Genomic DNA, 18,665 nt, shown 5'->3' with positions numbered 1-18,665 from the left:
CATGGGACCACTAGATCATCTACAAAGAATTCTTCTAAATCACTGGCCATTGTACATGGCTTCCAGCTCTGGAGATGACAGATTACTCCAGGAGAGTAGAAGTAATAAGACTTTCTCAAGCACCCACTAAAATCCAAGACTACCACTGCATACTAACACTAGAACTCCACACTTCCTCCAAAAAAACTGAACCCACAGAAGAAAAAAAAATTAAAAAAATAAAAAATCACCAGTCAGATTTAGAAAACAGGGATTCTTGTGCACTTGGAGTAAAAAAGGGAGAGCAAAAAAGTGAGATCGCCTTCTGGAGAAAACCAGGACCAGGAAGCACGCTCAGTGTATGCACTACTTTAGAGTCACTCCTACGCAGGAAAATGTCACAAAAAATATATATATTACAGCTTGTGTCTAAAAAGAAAGTGTATTTTTCCTCCCCCAGAATCTATTTTTAATATTGCATCTGATTTCAGAAGGCAGGAAAGAGGCAATGGAAAGTCACTCTGAAGAAGCACCTAGGAAAGCAGGTTTGTTCCAGGGAGGCACTGAAATGAAAAGTCCTACCAGTGGGACACCCACAGGGCTTCTCTTCTTCAAACCACAGGCAGCAAACACCTACCCACCAATGGGTAGCTATCCAGACTCAAACTTACATTTTTAATTTTTTTTTTTTATCTTGTACAACTCCATTTACAGTAAAAACAGCAGTCCTGTTTCTTGTGACTACAGTGCTATTTATAAGACCAGGGTGTACTGCCATCACCTGTGAATGAAACAGAAACTGTGGAAGTTTAGGCTTCTCATATATAAACACATCTCAGCTGGAACTGAGAAGAGGGCAAAATTCTTTGGCCAATTTAGCAAGGCAGTATGGGTATTAATTGTGCTGCTACTTTTCAGGTGAAACCTCTCATCACTTGGTTGATTGACTAATTTCCTGCCTGCACTGACCATTTTCCTGCAATTTCCAGTTGTACCTGTTCCTACCTCAAAGCAGAAAAAGTTTTATTGGCTATTTTGACAGGCCATAATACCACTCAGCAGGTGCTGCAGAACTATTAGAAAGCCATGGCTTGAAGCATTTTCCTGAGATACAATTATTGAGGGCCAAGGGAACTGAACAAGGGACTAAACATACAGTTTAGTATAAACACATGCACTGCTGATCTCCTAGGGAGAGGGAGATAGGGTGTGCGACACAGGAAAAGTACTGAGGGCAGATCCTCAGAGCAGCCTTCTTCCCCAGCAAAGCACTCTCTGAAATGCATGGGAACACCCACCCAGACAGACAAGCCCTCCTCAGGACAGGCTCACATTGAACAATTCTCTGCCAAAAGCAGCATTTTCTGTTATATTTTCAAGAGTAATGTGTACCAACAGCATTCAAGCAAAACAAATTCTGTGTCACCATTCTGCAGATGCATTCAGAGTATTTTTTTCCCCTACACAATTCAGGAACACCCTGTGTGCTTCCATTAGCTTTTCTATTATTGTTCTGCAAGCATTTTATAAATCACAGTCCTAGGTTACTTTTATCACATACCAGACATCTCTTCCAGCCAGCTGCCCCAGAAAACCAGGCATGCTGAACTCTTATCAGGAGAAGGCAAGATAGCATGACAGGACAGCAGAGACAAAAGCACTGTTTAGTGATCAAACTGGTGAATTGCTGGTCACCACATGGGCACAAATAGAGCTGGCAGAGCCACCAGGATGAATGACAATATATCAATGTTGTGTGCTGTATCCTTTTAGTAAGCTAAATGGTCACTTCTGTCACTGGCATTATTTATATGTTTTACAACTGGGTATTTGCATACCTTGACTTTCCAATTTAAAAACAGGCAGCCAAAGAAAAGGCACCCTCTGTTTAGAAGGGATTAAAAAACCCCAATTCCCCAATCTTCTCTCTGCTTCGCATGACTCTTACTACGTTTGTTTCTGGCTGTAAACAATCTAATTCCAAACTCACCTTGTTAGCCAGCATTTGTTGTTGAGCCTCAATTTGTTGCTGTTGGCGTGATGCCATTTCCTGAAGTTCAGCCAGTGTCATATCCATCCTTGGTGCACTTACCTGTCAAAGAAAACCCAAAGCACACTAAGTCTAGAATTTGTAATTTGGCTAGCACTTAAGAGAGCTACTACAGAAAAGTATGATAAAAGCCTTTCAGAAATAACAACTGACTAGCCAATAAAATAGTTAGAGAGACACAGCATCTTCTTATGGTAAAAGAATACACAACTGTACGCTCATATGCATATGTCACCCAATCCAACAACTCAGACAAAATGACATCTCTTGGAACACTAATATTTCTAGCAAAATCCCAGCAGCATTTTAAAGAGGCATTTCAGATCCCTTTATAATTCAGCTCAGCATGAATCAGCTTTGACTGTCTGAGCCTAGAATGCTCAGCATGTGGCAGGATGGATCTGGGCTCGTAGGTGTACCACTACAATTTAAAGCACTTCCACGTAAGTTAAAGAAAATAGAAAGTTTAAATATGGCTGGGCAGGAGGGAAAACACCACTCTCAAAGACAGCACTGTTATTGGTTGGTTGTTCAGCTATTTCCTGGATCTAGATTGAATCTTACACCCATAATTATGGAGCAAGAGCAGCAGACAACAGATTCGGCGCTGAAATAGTAATTGGTGTCAACTTGAAATCTGGAGATAGGGATTTATGACAAAACTGCAAGTGAAAAAAAAACCTCAAATTGAAGTAATATTAGAAAAGAATTCTGGTGAGAATTGAGAAGGGGAAGTATGGTGCATTTGCTGCTCTAAGACCACCTGTACAAGCACAGCTATGGCAGCCAACAGATCTTGGTGACATCCTGAAAACTGAAAGCCAGGATGATAATTGCTAGAAGCTTTGTGTCTATTTTAGAGCAGCCCGTAACAACCTCTCCACAAGAGCCTCTTAGCTTCTTTCCGTGGTATGATTTGCATCAGTATCTCCAAAGAGGGGAAGTCTCCATTCTCCTTATAATGGTAATTCTTCCAGAGGCCTGTGGGTGCTAAGTGTCATGATATATTCACTTAATGCCATTTTCCTTTTCCCAAGAGTTTATGATGTTACTTCAAAAATTAATCCCATTGTCTGATTCAATTCTCTCCAAAGTACCATGTCACCACAGAACATTTCTCTCAAGGCCCCATTAGACTTTTGCACTCACCTTATGGGGCTGTTAAAGGGTGAGTGGGGGTCCTGCTGAGCACTCCTTGGCTCTCCAGTCAACAAATTAGCTCATGGATGGGAATTACAGAGTCTCAGTTGGTGGGATATTGCCGCCAGTGCACTGTCCTGGCAGCAAATGTCACTTGCTGGTCTTCAACTAGCAGCAATCTCACAATGAAGGGGTCTCCTTGTGCCAGGAACTGATATTCTCTGTATTCACAGTAGCTACAGCTAAACCCTATCAGTATCCCTCAGGATCCTTGAAGTACCCTCTCCTGAGGTAGATGATGCTGAGGATACCGGGGGCCTCTGGGCCAGTCACAATGGGGGGCATTTGCCACTTGCCACTTATCCCCTGTCAACTCACCTCAACCTCTAACACAGACAATTGCTGGCATCCCCCAGTCACTCCATAGATCCAGATGGGTTCTGCACTCCTGTGCCTTGATGGCATCAGTAACACACATCAGTCATCTACTAAAGCTCTATACTTGCATGGATTTGATGTGCCAGGCCATCAAATCCACACAGTCCAGTGTGCCCTCAGTCAACCCTCTCCTCCTCCTGACCAAAGGCAGGGACCCTCTATTCCTGTTCTGGATCAGAATATTCTGGCTGACCTTTGCAATGCCAGACAAGAAGTCCCCTCACCATGGTTAAAGGAGGCAATTTCAGTCATTTTATGCCTAGTAGATCACAACTGGCACCTACACTGACAGCCTACTTGGGTGACTCTTTCTGAACAGCTCTCTTCCCTCTCAGTTCACAGACACAGGCTTCCACCTTAGAGATGGGTTCACCATCCCACTGCCTCATGTCCTGTCCCTGCTCACACAGAAATAACCAGAGTTTGTTACATGGCCTGCTCTTGGGGCTTCCCTCCCCTCTGACTGGGGTAGGAGAGGAGTGATCTTTTGGGCTGCCCCTAAAGTCTGGGGTGCTGGCCCACAGGGATGTGGAAGTACCCAGTTTCTTCTGCATTTCAAAGCCAGGGGGATGCTGCCTCTACAGTTGGTGTATCTATCTGCAGGTAATACAGTGCCACCAAAATGCTGGAATATGATGCAGGGGCACTTTGAACTACCTTCTTCCATATGGCCACTGCATAAGGGACATCCTCTGGATCTTTAGGGACATTGTCACTTTTTAGGTCACTATAGGTGACTTCCAATACTGCTAATTCTCTCAAGTGCTGGATACCTTCAGGTGAAGTGATTCACTCTTCTGGGAATTTACAGGATCTTCCTTAAATGGACACCTTGCCCTCACACTTGAGAGGAGCCATGTCCAGAAACCAAAAATTGCTCTGTTTTCCAATTCCTCTTTCTATTTCCTGATCTCAGGATCCCAGCTGTTGGGCTCCATGACCTTCCAAGTGCTGACTCAGCCCCATTTCCCCAGCACTGAAGCAGCCAGGCAGAAATCTGCTCGTGTGCCTGGCAGCTGTAATCTTTTCACAAGTTTTGAAGTTCTGATGAGGTCAAGGACCAAATAACTTTGTCTCCTGTTTGCTTTGTCTCACTCCTTGCAATGTCTTTTTTGAAGGACCAGCTTCTTTATCTAACTCCCACTATCCTAATTCTCCTTCCTTTCCAACCAAGGATATGGATCTTCAGCATACTTTGTTCATTTCCATATTTCCTTTTTCACTACTGGGGTACAATTATGGTGGTTTGAGTCCCTGTCTCAGCCCTAGTGTCCTCAAACACAGTTTGGGGTCCTACCTCAACTACAGTGCTCTAAGTACTGACCTGTGGCTCACAGGCCCCAGTACAGGGTGACAGACAGCTGGGTTTCACTGGGGTAGGCAAGGCACCCTTCTCTCAGCTGACATGTCAGCTTGCCAGGGTTGATTGATCACCTGTTCAGGTGTACAGCCCTAGGCAATGGGAGGTGACAAACACCCCAGGCACCTGCCCAAATCCTTCCACACACCCCGCCACCCAGGAACTGAATGCCTCAGAGCACATCTCAGTATCTCCTCACCTAAAGTTTGTTTTCTCTTACACCAGCATGACACTGAGCTCACAAACCCCACAGGGTGCCAGCAGTATTAGTTAATATTACTAACAGCATATATACAGATGAGCAAAGACCATGGGAGCCTGCATTTTAAAAGCATTCACATCAATCTCAGGCAGGGAGAGGGAGGACAGGTCCCCACAGGACAGCTCCCCCAGCATAACAAGGTCATCAGTGTGAGGGCATTAATTTGTTCCCAAACTCAGCAAAAAAAAAAAAAAAAGAGATAAGCAGTGCAGCTGACAAACTCTATGTCCCACACAGGAGTTTGATACTTGGCAACTACTTTTTACTGTGGTACACAAAACATTTATATATGTATGTAGATATATATATATGTAACTGCCTTTGTCTCACCCGTGTTTGGGGACCAAAAAGAACTGTGGTTGATTGACCTTGGCTGGATGCCAGGTGCCCACCAAGCTGCTCTACCACTCCCCTTCCCTGCAGGACAGGGCAGAGAAAATAAGTTGGAAAACAACTCCTAGGCTGAGAAAAGGCAATTTACTAAAGCAAAAGCAAAAAAAGTTTGTGCAAGCAAGCAAGGACAAAACACAGTTTATTCTCTACCTATCAGAGCAATGTCCAGGATGTTCCCAGGAAGCAGGGCTTCAGTATAGGGAGCAGTTGCTCCAGGAGGCAAACATGGCAAAATAACAAATGTTTCCCCGTTCCTCCTCCTTCCCTCAGCTTTTGTATCTCAGCTGACACCACATGCCATGGAATATCCCTTTGGTTACTTTGGGTCAGCTGCTCTAGCTGTGTCCCCTCCCAGGACCTTGCCCACTGCCATCCCCTTGATGTGGGGGATTGTTGAGACAGTGCTGATGCTGTGCCAGCCCTGTTCAGCAGTAGCCAAAACTCTGGAGTGTTATCAGCACCTTTCTGGCTGCCAATGCAAAGCACAGCACTGGGAAGACTGCTGGGGGAAAATGAACTCCAGCCCAGCCAGACCCAATCCAACTAGCCATTGCATCAAGCACTTACCCCATTCTCTATTCTTCGGTCACCAGGCACTTTCACACCATTTCTTTTGAAGGCTGGATCTTGAGACCTTTGTCCAGTCCCTAGATAGAAATAGTCAGAGATGGTAAGGTAATACAAGATCTTTCTTATTCTTTTAGAGATAGCATTCAGCACAAAAGGAGAATCAGAACAATCATTATGGTGTAGAATCTGAACACCTGTTTTTATGCATTTACTACTAAGATAAATTCAAGTGATGACACAACACATTATCTAAAAAGATTTCTGTTCAATGTCAACTTTTATGTTAAAGTATAGGTCTGTTCAAGAATACAGCTTAACCAATAAAAAACAGCTTAACCAATAGTCAGCTGTTCCAGAATTTATCCTGTGGCAAACAGGCAGTCAGCCCCTACTAAATGTGCACTATAGATACACAGTTTGAAAGCACATCTTCTTCTTTGTGACAGTCATGGTGTCAGTAAAAATGCTGCTTAACTAGAATCCTACCTTATTCCCATCAAATTATGCACAAATAGTGCTCAGATGCCCAATACCAAACTCACTGATTTCTCTGTAGAACATAAGTGTAATACAGGACAAAGCCATGCCTTTTACCTTCTTGCCCATTTAATTCCTATTTCAAGACCGTATTTCTGTGAGACAAACGCAGAAGTACAACTCAAATACATTGCTTAGCAATGCTGTAGCAAATAAAATTACAACAATCCTAATACTACAAGCAGCCTGTACTTGAAAAAAATACATTTTGACAACTAAACTGCTCTGTGAGATCCTCAGCAGGTAGAAATGGCACAGCTTTAGCTTTTCATGCACTCATTCTATCACCAGTACACACTTCAAGTACCAAAGTACACTTAGCCCTCTAAAATATGCTGGGTACAATGCCACTTAATAAATGCAGTATTTCCAACACTGAGGAAGATTAACATTGAAAACAAAAAAAGGGGGAGGTAGAAGAATCTGGTAGATTGATTTAAAGGTAAAAGTGAAACATTCCACTGAAGAGATGAATGTGGGATACACAGAAAACCCCTGAAAAACTTAAATTTCCTTTACAGGTCTCACATTTCAATTTACAATGAGGATTCTCAGAGAACTTGACCAGGCAGATCATTTAATGCTATTCCTAAAACTAACAGATATGTAGGGTAAAGTTTGAAGAACTCTATCTTTGCCAAGTATGCTAAGTTAATCACCCTGGTAAAGTATTATCCAGGTGAATAATCACCCAAATCACAGATTACATTACGGGCAACAGTCTGGTTGCTATATTTAGAAGAAGAGATCAGTACACCACAGATCTCAAGATATTTTGCTGGAGAAAATATATTTAACACAGTATGCCCTTGGATGCTTTGGTGATACCCAGCTCTAGAAAACCAGCAGAAATTTCAGTCTGGATTTACTGTTCCCAGGTATGGCAAGGGAAGATGAAACCTTTACAAAAATTAGCTCATGGTCAGACAAAAAAGGGCTGCAATGCCTACCGGCTATGAACACTAATAAATAACACACACACACAAGCTGGTTCCTTAACCTTGAAGAATGCAACAGGACTTGAACAAACAAACCAGCTGAGATCAAGACCTACCTGCTTCCCGGCAGGGAGAGCGCTCATGCCGGAGAAAGAAACGCACCTCGCTCCTCTGCATTCCAAACCTCTGCAGAATATCCAGCATCCGCTCGCTATCAGCTATGGGACGTTCTGAAAAGGTAAAAAATCAGTTAACTGCTACAGCTCACCATAGCTTGGGCCCACACCAAACCAAAAATATCTGTCCATCTTTCACCTGAACACCTGTTAGCACATAGCATTTTCCCTCATCCAAGGTATTTCTACTTTTCACTTAAGAAGCTGCTGCATTGCTCCTTGCTTCTGAAACTAAACCAACACCTCTGAATAGCAGCCCTGCAAAGTCCAGCCCAAAGGGAAAAGCTGAGGCACCGCCACAGCCCGGGAAAACAAACAGGGAATTTAGAACTTTCAGTTTTAGTGCCCTCATTTTGTATGTGTAAATCACCTTACCCACTCACCAGCGCAGGAAATGTGCTGTTGTACCTTCCCCTCCTCTTCTGTGACACCTCATTCCTCAGTCATTCCCACCCCCTCCCCAAGGGCACTGCTGCCACAATTCCCTAGAGGGACTCATTTACTTCCTAATTCCCGTGAGAATGAAGTGAGATGCAAAGATAAACTCTCAGGGAAGAGGAATTCTTCTCTTAACGCTGGATGGCAGCCCTTGCATTCATGCTCAGGCAGAAGCACTCAACACCCTGAAGAGGCTCCTTGGCAGTACCCAGCAGGCCTGATCCCCAGCGTGCCAGCACAGCTCCTGTCACTTCAAGTGTTCTCCCAGAGCTCCTGTCAGACACAGATCCAGCTCGTTGTCTTGGACAGCAAATTTCATGAAGTTCATACAAGATGCATTTTGAAAGCCCTATTTCTGATAAACCTTGAAAAGCTGAACTACTTTGGATTTACAGCTCAAAGTAAAAAAAAGGATCAGACAGTGAAAAGTGAGCCCAGTAAGAACTTGCCATTTCCTTTCAAATGACTGAGATGAAAATGTTATATGCACAAGTTCCACTGAATTTCTTTTCTGGCTTTTATTCCCAAGCTCAGGATTCAGTCATATAAGTAATTTTTATGCCCTACCTGCTGCCTTTTGATAATAGAAAAACACAGCGAGAGTCTAAATCTACCAGTACTCCTCCCTTTCTGTATTACCATTCTTTAAAAATTTACATACGTCACAGCCAGGCACTCACAGCCAGAATATAACCAGAATTACTTATTGGCCTCTAAATCTTTACATAGAATCAGTTTCTTTTTTTACTCTAGACATTTTACCATTTTTTTTTTTCCCTGCCTATTTTAAATGTGATGGCAACAATGTGGTCAGTGTATCACAGTCGTGAATTTCCACAGTCAGGATATTGTCACAGTATCTTCTAACAGCATTGGGTCTCATGATCATGTTAGACCCATTTGTGCTGGATGCCAGACAAGCAGAAAATATTGTTCCTGGACTGAGAAATAAGACAAGCAGACAAAGAATGAAATTAAATACCACCATTTTTGCACCAGTTTCATTTTTCCTGACATTGCTTTTGTTGGCGGTTTCCTTTCATTTTTTTAATTGAGGAGAGGGAAAAATAGAAAAAAGAAACCAGAGTAGTTCATTCATATTCAATAAAGTCTTTCAAAAAATCACTATCTTAATACGAAATAATCTTTTCAGCAGGAAAAATCATTGGCATTAAGTATAAATGTTTTCAGTTTCATAAAAAAAAAGGAGCTGCTAACATGTTTTCAGTATGTGAAAAGCTCTTTTCAACATAAAAGTGTTTCTTTAAATGAAAATGCTGCAGCTGTGCTCAAGCAATCTAGGAAGGAGAATTTCTGGAGTCACCGTCAAAAGAGATTAGTTTTACAGAATAAGCAAGTAGGTCACTGTTACAGAAAAAGCCGTCTCTTGGCAGTTACTTGTCTAGACAGCAAAAAACGTTCCTCATCTGCTAAACCTTAATTCAAGAAAAAAAAGGCAAAAAACAACAACAACAACTCAACAGTACCATTGGCAGATTTTTGTCTTAAAGGCTATACAGCAGGCTTATGAGGCAGATTTCTAGCAGCTCAGCAATACTTCAGCTGAAACTCTATAATCAAGGGAGATGCCCTTTACACAAGGATTCTGTCAATACCACTCACTGGCTTCAAAGGAAGGTCAAAGAGATTTTCAAATACCAAACAAATGTACATTTGGAAAGCTCAAGAAGAATGGACAATCAGTTTTTCTTTTTTTTTTTTCCCCATCTGTCTCAGAGGGGAAAAAAGGAGATCTTTATACATGCACTCCTTTTGACTGCTTTCCACAGCAGGCAAGGTAAGTGCCTAACAGAATTCTGACAATAATAGAAAGGTCAAGAAATTTTGTCCTGATATTCACCAAATTTCAAGCAAAACTAGGAAGACAGGGAGAGCAGTAAACTTGCCCCCTTCAGAGAGCAAAGTGACTCAAGCACACTTGCAGCAGTCATTCAAAGTAGGCTTAATAAGGTCTGACAACAGAAGCTAAAATTCCTGACCAAGTGTCAGAAAAAGAACAAGCGATGTAAGAAGGATCCCGATAATTGAAGTCTGAGAAGTCATTTTCCAACACAAATCTTTTGTTTCTATCCCCAGAGGTCAGCTGTCCTGCACATGTTTGTTTTAAAGCAGTTGAATTTGTTCAGTGTAATATGCAAACAAAACAGAAATCATGGCTAATCCTGGCAGAACAAGATGGAAAACTTTGCTGACATCTAAAATGAGATTAGCAAAAAGCTAAAAGTATTTCTGTCCCCTGCTGCCTCCTCCCCTCACCAAGGGGAAAAAAAAAAAACCAAAAAAACAGAATATACATGAAAACATCTTGCAAATGCAATTACACAGGTGCCTAAGATATATCTTAGCCAAAGCAACACGCATGAATCCAGTACTCAAAGTTTTTAGTGCTATTGAGCTAGCTGCAATTTTGTTAACAAGTACATTTGGGAACAGTATTTGGAACTTCAGCAAGGCCAGTTGCTGAGCCCTGCCCTTGGGTCACAACAAGCTCAGGCTGTGCTACAGGCTGGGAGCAGAGTGGCTGGGAAGCTGCCCAGTGGAAAAGGACCTGGGGGTGCTGGTCAACAGCAGCTGAACATGAGCCAGCATGTCCAAGTAGGCCACTGACACCCTGGCCTGTATCAGCAATAACGAGGCCAGCAGGACTGGGGCAGTGACTGTCCCCCTGTACTGGGCGGTGGTGAGGCCACACCTCGGGTGCTGTGTCCAGTTCTGGGCCCCTCACCACAGGAAACACTGAGGGGCTGGAGAGACTCCAGAGATGGGCAGTGGAGCTGGGGAAAGGTCTGGAGCACAAGCCTGATGGGGAGCAGCTGGGGGAGCTGGGGGTGTTCAGCCTGGACAGGAGGATCAGGGGTGACCTTATCGCTCTCCACATCTGCCTGAAAGGAGAGTGTAGCCAGGTGGGGATTGGTCTCTTCTCCAACAAGTAACACAAACCAGAGGAAAGAGCCTCAAACTGCATCAGGGGAGGTTACAGTTGGACACAAGGAAGAATTTCTTTGTTGAAAGGTTGGTTAAGCGTTTGAGCAGGCTGCCCAAGGGAGGTGGTGGAGTCACTAGCCCTGGAAATGTTCAAGAGAAAAGTGGACATAGCACTTAGTGCCACGGTCTGGTTGGCACAGTGGTGCTCGGTCAAAGGTTGGGCTCAATGATCTTGTCAAGGTTTTCACTGTAAAAATGGACGAAGCTTTTTTTATGTCTTACAACAACAGCTGCCCAAGCAACATTTAGATATCTGTTCTTGTGTCTCTCATGACGTCTCTGCAAAGATTAAACTCAGAAAAAGTTCTCTGCTTACTTTATGTTCCTGTACCGAGATTACTTTCTTACACATCCTTGGCTAGCAGAGAGGCTGAAAATTTGATTATATGAATAGAACACCACGTACTGTATTGTCCCACTCAGAAGTTCACTTTTCAGCCTAACAAGAACATTTGGACACTAAGCACTGGTAGACTTCACTTGCCTCTTAGTATAGGTGCTCTCCTTAGATTTCAGGACAATCTCACTGCCCTTTCTAGCACACTCTACATCACCACCTCAAAAGCCAAGCAAGAATCCAGGTTCAGGAAACATGAGAGGAGCTGCCCACTCTAGCACAGCTCCAATTTCAGTACCAACAGGAGAACCCTGTTCTCCTCACCCCAACCACTTGTGCTCTTTAACAGGGTGTGGGCACAAAGGCTATCTATAGATTCAGCAGTTTTACCTAAACCTTTATTTTACTTCTCTTTCACTGTAGACTTCAGTATTGTGTTAATTTAGACAAAGATGTACAATTAAAATACATTCCTAGAAGATCTCTTTCCATGATGAATTGGTGATTTTATTTTATCATTTATGAAGCAAATCTTCTTTATCTTTCTTAGGAGAAGAAAAAAATCTGTTCCATATTTTAGACTTAGAAATATCAGAAACATTACATCTCTGTCAGAAGTGAGTAAATATCCAGAGATACCTGAGTTATCTCATAGCATTAAACAAACATCCATCTCACCAAAGACTTCCTTGAACAGATGTGAGCCTGAGATAACAGCAGAGGAAGACAGAAATATAAGCCCTTATCATCTGATTCTTTTATAATCTTGTTGAAGCATCGCAAAAGGTTGGCTCAGACAATTATTTTTCATTACTCAAAAGCCTGTCAGGGATTCATCTATCTTATGCCTCTGGATGGCTCCCAGTATCTAATGAGTACCATGGAGACAGGAGATAGTCCAGAGCCCTTTCCCATTTAAACCATGAGACATTAGTAATATTTCAGGTGTTATTTGTTGATATAGCCTCCAGTTCCAGTGGAGCACAGCAAGTTAGGGAGATTTGAATTCACAAGATCAGAAGAACATAGAAAAAGAAAAAAATTTACAATGAGCCACATGCACAAAGCCCTTTTCCACAGGCTTGAAAGGACAGTCAAAAGTAGCTTCTCCATCCTCCCTGTCACCCACTGTTTTTAGAGCACTTCACACCAGGTAACTCCCACTGCTTCTGCTAACACACCCCTTCCCATCCACACTCAATGCAATTGGTAACACTGAAGGTGTCATCAGAAAAAGGAAGCTTTATTTTGCCACTGCAAGTGAAAATGGCTGTGGGGTTAAAGAAATTATTTTGAACTAGTCATAGAAGTACTAACACTTAGTATTTCAAAACACCCATAAAGGCTTGCTGGGATCCTGCCATGGGGAGGAGGAAGAAGAGAAAAAAACTCTCTCACATCCCTCAGGCTCATCCAAGTCACAGAAAGGCTGCACAGACACAAGAACATCTACATGCTTAAGCTCACTTTTGCTTGTAACCCAATTTTACATGTGTGAACCTTCTTTCAGGTGTGTTAACATACAGCCAGTCTGTCGTGGTTCTAAGTGTCTGTGTCTGATGAAGAAACCAATGAAATGGTAATGGAGAAACTCTCTGGGACAGGATCACACCTGTCAGGTCTCCATGTGTTACTTTTCAGGAGCAGACAATGCCCAGTATTTCATCAGCTGCCAGCCTGACCTACCTGAGCCACACCACACCTCAGCAAGGTGGCACTCACTCTCCCCGGGCTCCTTGCACAGCTCCACCACATCTCTGCAGGTTGTCTCGGGAGTGACTGGCACCTCAGTGAAGTGCTGCTCATTGTTACTGAGGTACACGGTCAGAAACATCTGCAAACGACAAAAGCACATGTTACTTTCCAACACAAAGCAGACTGCACCTTGGAGTCACAACCTGCTCACTAAATGCATTTTCTAAATTTTCTAAACAACCCCAAATATCTTTAAGGTATAAGCAAGAGAAACAGAATTACTACAGAAGTAATCCCCTGTTCAACCAAATTACATTGCTGGAGGATTACTCAGTTTTAAATCTGGACCTGGTGCTCCTTCCTTCACTCTTCAGGTGATGTGCCAAAACTCCTCCCTCCTTACTGTGGGCATATGTATCCTGCAATCATTTGACAGCAGGAGAAACAGTCAACTAGAGTTCAGCAGGAGTGAAAAACAATGGTAATTACATCTGGTATAAAAAAGACCAGAGCTTACTACATAGGCAGTGAAGTGGAAAGACAATTTGCATTTCTGTAACATATTTCATCAAAAGGTTCCTAGAAACACAATGACAACTTGCTCTGCTCTTAGTCACCCCCCAAACCCCATTCCCAGGAAACCAAGGATATTTTACTTGGCTTCCTCTTCACAGCTGGAAAAGGATCCTCGATCTTTGGTTTTTCTGTTTATACACACCACACAGATGTTGTTCTTGCTCACGTCTTTCCTGCCACAACTACTAAACAAGCACTCTAAAAAATTAGTTGCCATATTTGATAGAAAACGTTGATGATTGCTGCCTCTGAGCACCATCCTGCTACATGCTATTAATATTAAACTGCTATCAAAGTTTAGCTGCTAGCTAAAAATTAATGTCAATTCTCTTGAGACCAAGTCTCAGCTTCAGTCTCAACTGGCTATTAGACACATGGCTTCCAGCAACACAAAAATCAGTCAAATATCTCCAGAAAGCAATTACTCCACTAAGGATTTCAAGCAACAGCAACCTGTACAATTCAGGATTTTTCAAACAGATGGAAAAGGTGTTTTCTCAAGGAAAGACATAAATCCTTGCCTGTCCTCATTTCTACAGGGTGAAAGGGGTATACATCCTTAGTAGCAACAGTTCAAGAGGTCAAAAAGGAAGAAAACGAGGCCAAATCAAACAAGGGAAGAGAGGTATAAATAACCTTCTAAATAAGTTTAAATAATATTTTTTAAAAAGTAACAAAACCATTACCACATGCAGTACTTGTGTGATTTTGTGTAAATACTATGGAATTTGACTTTTTTATGCCTTTGCAAAGTGAAATTTAGCCCCATCTGTTTCACAGCTTTAGGAATCCTCTGTTGGGGATTCTCACAGGATACAACCATGCACATGTACATTCCTGATGTCTCTAAAGCCTTTCCAGGGCTCTTTTGAGTGCCAAGATCTCCTTCAACCCTATGTGAGAGGCTGCCTTTACTCTTTTAAAAGCTTTTGACAAAAACATTACAGACTCTGCACACCTTGTTACACAGAGTGCAAGTTTTGGCCCAGTCCTGGCAGTATAAACACTTGGAAACAGTGTTTTTTGGGCCCTGCCAATGCACCAAGAGCACAGAATTTCTGACCACTGGTTTTGCCCAGCTCGCCAAGACAAGGGTTTCTGATAAATTCCTGAACATCTTCTACAAATATTCACAGAGAGGAAAATGCCTGCTGAAAGCAAGCTCAAAACTGCCTGATGGTTACATTCCCCCACCCATTTCTTTGTCACTTTATGGGAGGGGGAAAAAAACAAAAAAAATCAACAAGAAAACCAAACAAAAAAAGCCAAACTTGGAGCTTGTAAAGAGGGAAACCAGGAGAGAGGATGTGGAGGTAGGTAAGATCGGTTTACCACACACTTATTATATAGTGAAGATGAGCACAACTGGCTCTGCTGCCTACAGTACAAGGAGGTAGTGACCTAAATTAAGAGACAAAGCTTTCCAAGCCGGAACTCTGACACTTGGCTTTTATCTTTTGTCACAGAACACGCTACCTTTCCGATGCAGTGTCTCTGACTCCCCTAAAGGAGCCTGACAGTGAAGGATGTCAGGTGCAGCCAGGTAAGAATATCTCAATCACAATTACTGGGGCAGAAGAATATATAAAAAAAAAAAGAAGTTCCCAAATAGACTTACAGCAGGGTTATGTAGGTGTGTAAAACATACCAACCTTTCACATTTAATGCTGTATAACCTTGTATTCAGAACACCACTAAATGGCGCAGGCTGTGTGTCTGCAATAACATTTGTTAATTTAAAAGATGAGCTCACAGATGGGAATTAAGAGAAAATTATAAAAACCATGGCATTATACACAAAGCAGACCTAATTTGACCCTAGCACGGCTGTTCACCCTTCAGTGTGCCTGCCTATATCCAGTTGTTAATCCTCAGGATTTAGCAATACAGACAACTACACAGGAAGGATCACGAGTTGCCATTTCTATCCACAATGCTCAGGATAATTACTAATACATTAAGCCAAGAGCACTCAAACCTGCTATGTGGGGGCCATTTCTGGGACTTGGGAGTGTCTGCATTACCTCTAGTCCACATATTCTAGGAACTAAGGAAAGGAAAAGCAACCAAACTGCAAATTCCCAAAAAAAAACTAAATCCTTAGAATCTAAAGCAACTAAAATGTTATGATACTGATCTTACCTCATCCTGCTTCCCTTCAGCTCCAGGGGCAATGCTGAGATGTTCAAGTTCTCTAAGTAGCTGCCCTCCTCTCGCACCGAATGGTGTCACATTTGTCACCACTGCCTGCTCACCTGCAAGGCCTCCCGGGGGACCCTGCTGCCCACCTGGGCACACTGGAGCCTAAGGCAAGCTGACCCAAGAGTGTCCATCACAGAGATGCCTCTTCCCAGAGAGGAGTGGGAAAGGTGAAGAACCCGATGTGAATGAACACCTACTGTGGCTTCTTGGTGCTGCTCATCACCCTTGGTGGCTGCTGCGGCCTGCACCACCTCTAAATGGGATCCCAGGGATTCACTCATGCTTCCCCTGGTTCAACTGTGCTATTCATTAACCACCCTACCAGTTAGTTCATATCACTGCTTTATTGCTGTGTGGCAACAAGAAACAATGGAAGTGAGTACTCTCGTGACACTTTGTTCAGAAGCTGGAGTCCCTACACCCACCTAGAGCACAAAACAGTTTCTTGCTCCTCCCTGAAACTGAAGATATTAAGACAGTTGTATACAAACATCCAGCAATTTCAAAGGGGAAAAAACCAAACCCAACGTGCAAAACATTCAGTTTCAAACTGAAACTGAAACTTCGGCATAAATGAAGGACTTGATTTAAAAAAAAAGCAAATGGAAAGACAAATTTCAGTCAGACCTTATACTTTTTTTAAAGACAGCATGAAAACAATTACTGAAACATCTGAAAATTCCATATAGCCTTGGATGAGGGTTTTTTCCTCAAGACTTTCAAAGACTGAGTTTTAGGAATGCCCAGCACACAGACCGAGCATTTTTTGAACAGGACTCAGATCCCTAAGTAAGTTCTAAACAAAAAGATTTCCCTCCCTTTTCCTAGCCCACAGACATGCTCACTATAGGTACTGAAAAGCTTTAAAATACAAAAGCACTGCAGTACTTTGGCATACTTGGGAGAAACCAGGGGTGTTGTGTATCTACTGAAGCAGTTTCTTTTAAAAATCACATCACAGATTCCAGCTGACTCTGCTCCAGCTTAGAAAACAGAAGTTTGCAGTTATGGAGCCACCAAATGAGGCAGTTCGATCGGCTGCACCAAGGACATCAGAGAGAAGACCAAGGTCACACGAGCTAAAGCAAGGGACAGTTTTTGCAAGGAATGACTGCAGTGTTTGACTTACAAACAACTGGATGGAAAAGCAGAGTACTGAATATAAAGGGACCTCGTGTCTCAAAAAAGCCTGCCACTTAAGTCACAAATATTAAAAAAATACACACTGCTGTGAAGAACAACTTTGAGTATCCTCAGTACAAAATTTATAATTTTGATTCAACTCATATTATTTATGAATGAGCTCTAACTACAGCCTAAGTCAGGACTGTAACACACCCAGGAACAGGAAGGGAGCATAGCAAGAAAAGCAACCAAACAGAAGGACAGAAGAGGGCATCAATTAAATCAAGTCACAGGCCATTTTATAATCCTTCATCTCTCTTCTGTACATCATCCCAAACAGCCTGATATTTGCCTGCAAATCTAACCCATTCATCGCTGAGCTCATCAACGGGATCATTTCATACAATTACACCAATATTAAATACAAAAGGTCTCAACGTCTGCAAATGCATTTTCAACTGAAAGTAAAATATTTAAAAATGGTTAACTCTGTAAAAGTGCTAGGCTATGACCACACTTTATTTTGGCTCCTGCTGTGTTGCCACACAAAACAAAAACTAAAGACAAAATAATAAAAAATCCAAACCCAGAAGAAATCATTTCCAAAAACTAACCTGAGTAAACACATGTCTTATAATTCACATCCATCCAACAAGATCTCATTTCACATCAAAGGCCTTCTATCACTCTACTCCTTAGATCAGAAGGCCTCAATTATTGATTAAAGGGGAGGGGGGGAAATAGAAATGCAATTTGCTTTTCAGCTTTGATGGTGTTTCTGCAAGGATCAGACTTCTCTTACTCCTTAGTTATTATGAAGCTGATGTCACACATCTTCGGTATTAAAAGGGTGCTCAATTGAATACTTTGTAACTAACACACTAATAGTATTCAAGATTCAAATATTCAGGACAACACTCTTATATGGGGCATGATGTAAACTAAAATATATTTAATTAATTCTTGAAACTATCCGAGGTAAAGGGACAGATTTCCCCCCTCCCCACATTTCTAGGGAAAGATTTCATTCAGGTCATAAAATGTCAGCAATGGGCAGCAATCAGCAAAACTCAGTCCCTTACAAAATACAACCAAGAAGAGAATATATTAAAAAAAGAAGAGCCCTGTTTTTCACTATTGTCTGAACTCCTAACTTTATGGAGGCTTCCTGCACAGCATGCACGATACAATACAAACTGTGGCATCTATTCCCACAGTATTCTTCAGCTTCAAAGCACTTTACAACCAGGAAGTCATGACACAAGCAAGCAGTTTCCTACTTTACAGGCAGGGAAACTGAGGCATACAAGAAGGCAATAACAGAGCCAGTCCCATTATTTGATAGCCAAAAAAGCATACTACCTCTGGAAAATTTGATTCATTTTGTTACCTTGCATCAGAGCTAATAATATAATTCTGTACCACATTCTGTATAAGCTGCAT

General features: G+C 42.2%; 1 protein-coding gene and 1 pseudogene across 2 annotated transcripts in view; both read right to left on the bottom strand.

Annotated features, from left to right (window-relative positions):
- TP53BP2 (tumor protein p53 binding protein 2) overlaps window positions 1-18,665 on the bottom strand; it is a 53,072-nt gene that overhangs the window by 18,745 nt on the left and 15,662 nt on the right. For both annotated transcript variants that reach the window (XM_005523304.3, XM_014252854.2), the window contains exons 2-5: window positions 13,311-13,458; window positions 7,784-7,897; window positions 6,190-6,269; window positions 1,970-2,071 (exon numbers count right to left, since the gene is read on the bottom strand). In XM_005523304.3, the coding sequence (XP_005523361.2) occupies window positions 1,970-2,071; window positions 6,190-6,269; window positions 7,784-7,897; window positions 13,311-13,458 (444 nt within the window). The remainder of the gene's footprint in view (window positions 1-1,969; window positions 2,072-6,189; window positions 6,270-7,783; window positions 7,898-13,310; window positions 13,459-18,665) is intronic.
- Window positions 3,901-5,995, bottom strand: LOC148184591 (uncharacterized; annotated as a pseudogene).

This window comes from Pseudopodoces humilis, chromosome 3, assembly GCF_049639895.1.
Source record: "Pseudopodoces humilis isolate 2021_Gansu_Grassland_sample_001 chromosome 3, ASM4963989v1, whole genome shotgun sequence".
NCBI classification, from domain to species: Eukaryota; Metazoa; Chordata; class Aves; order Passeriformes; family Paridae; genus Pseudopodoces; species Pseudopodoces humilis.
Note: the sequence above shows the minus strand (reverse complement) of the source record. Positions and strands in the feature narration are given on the sequence as shown.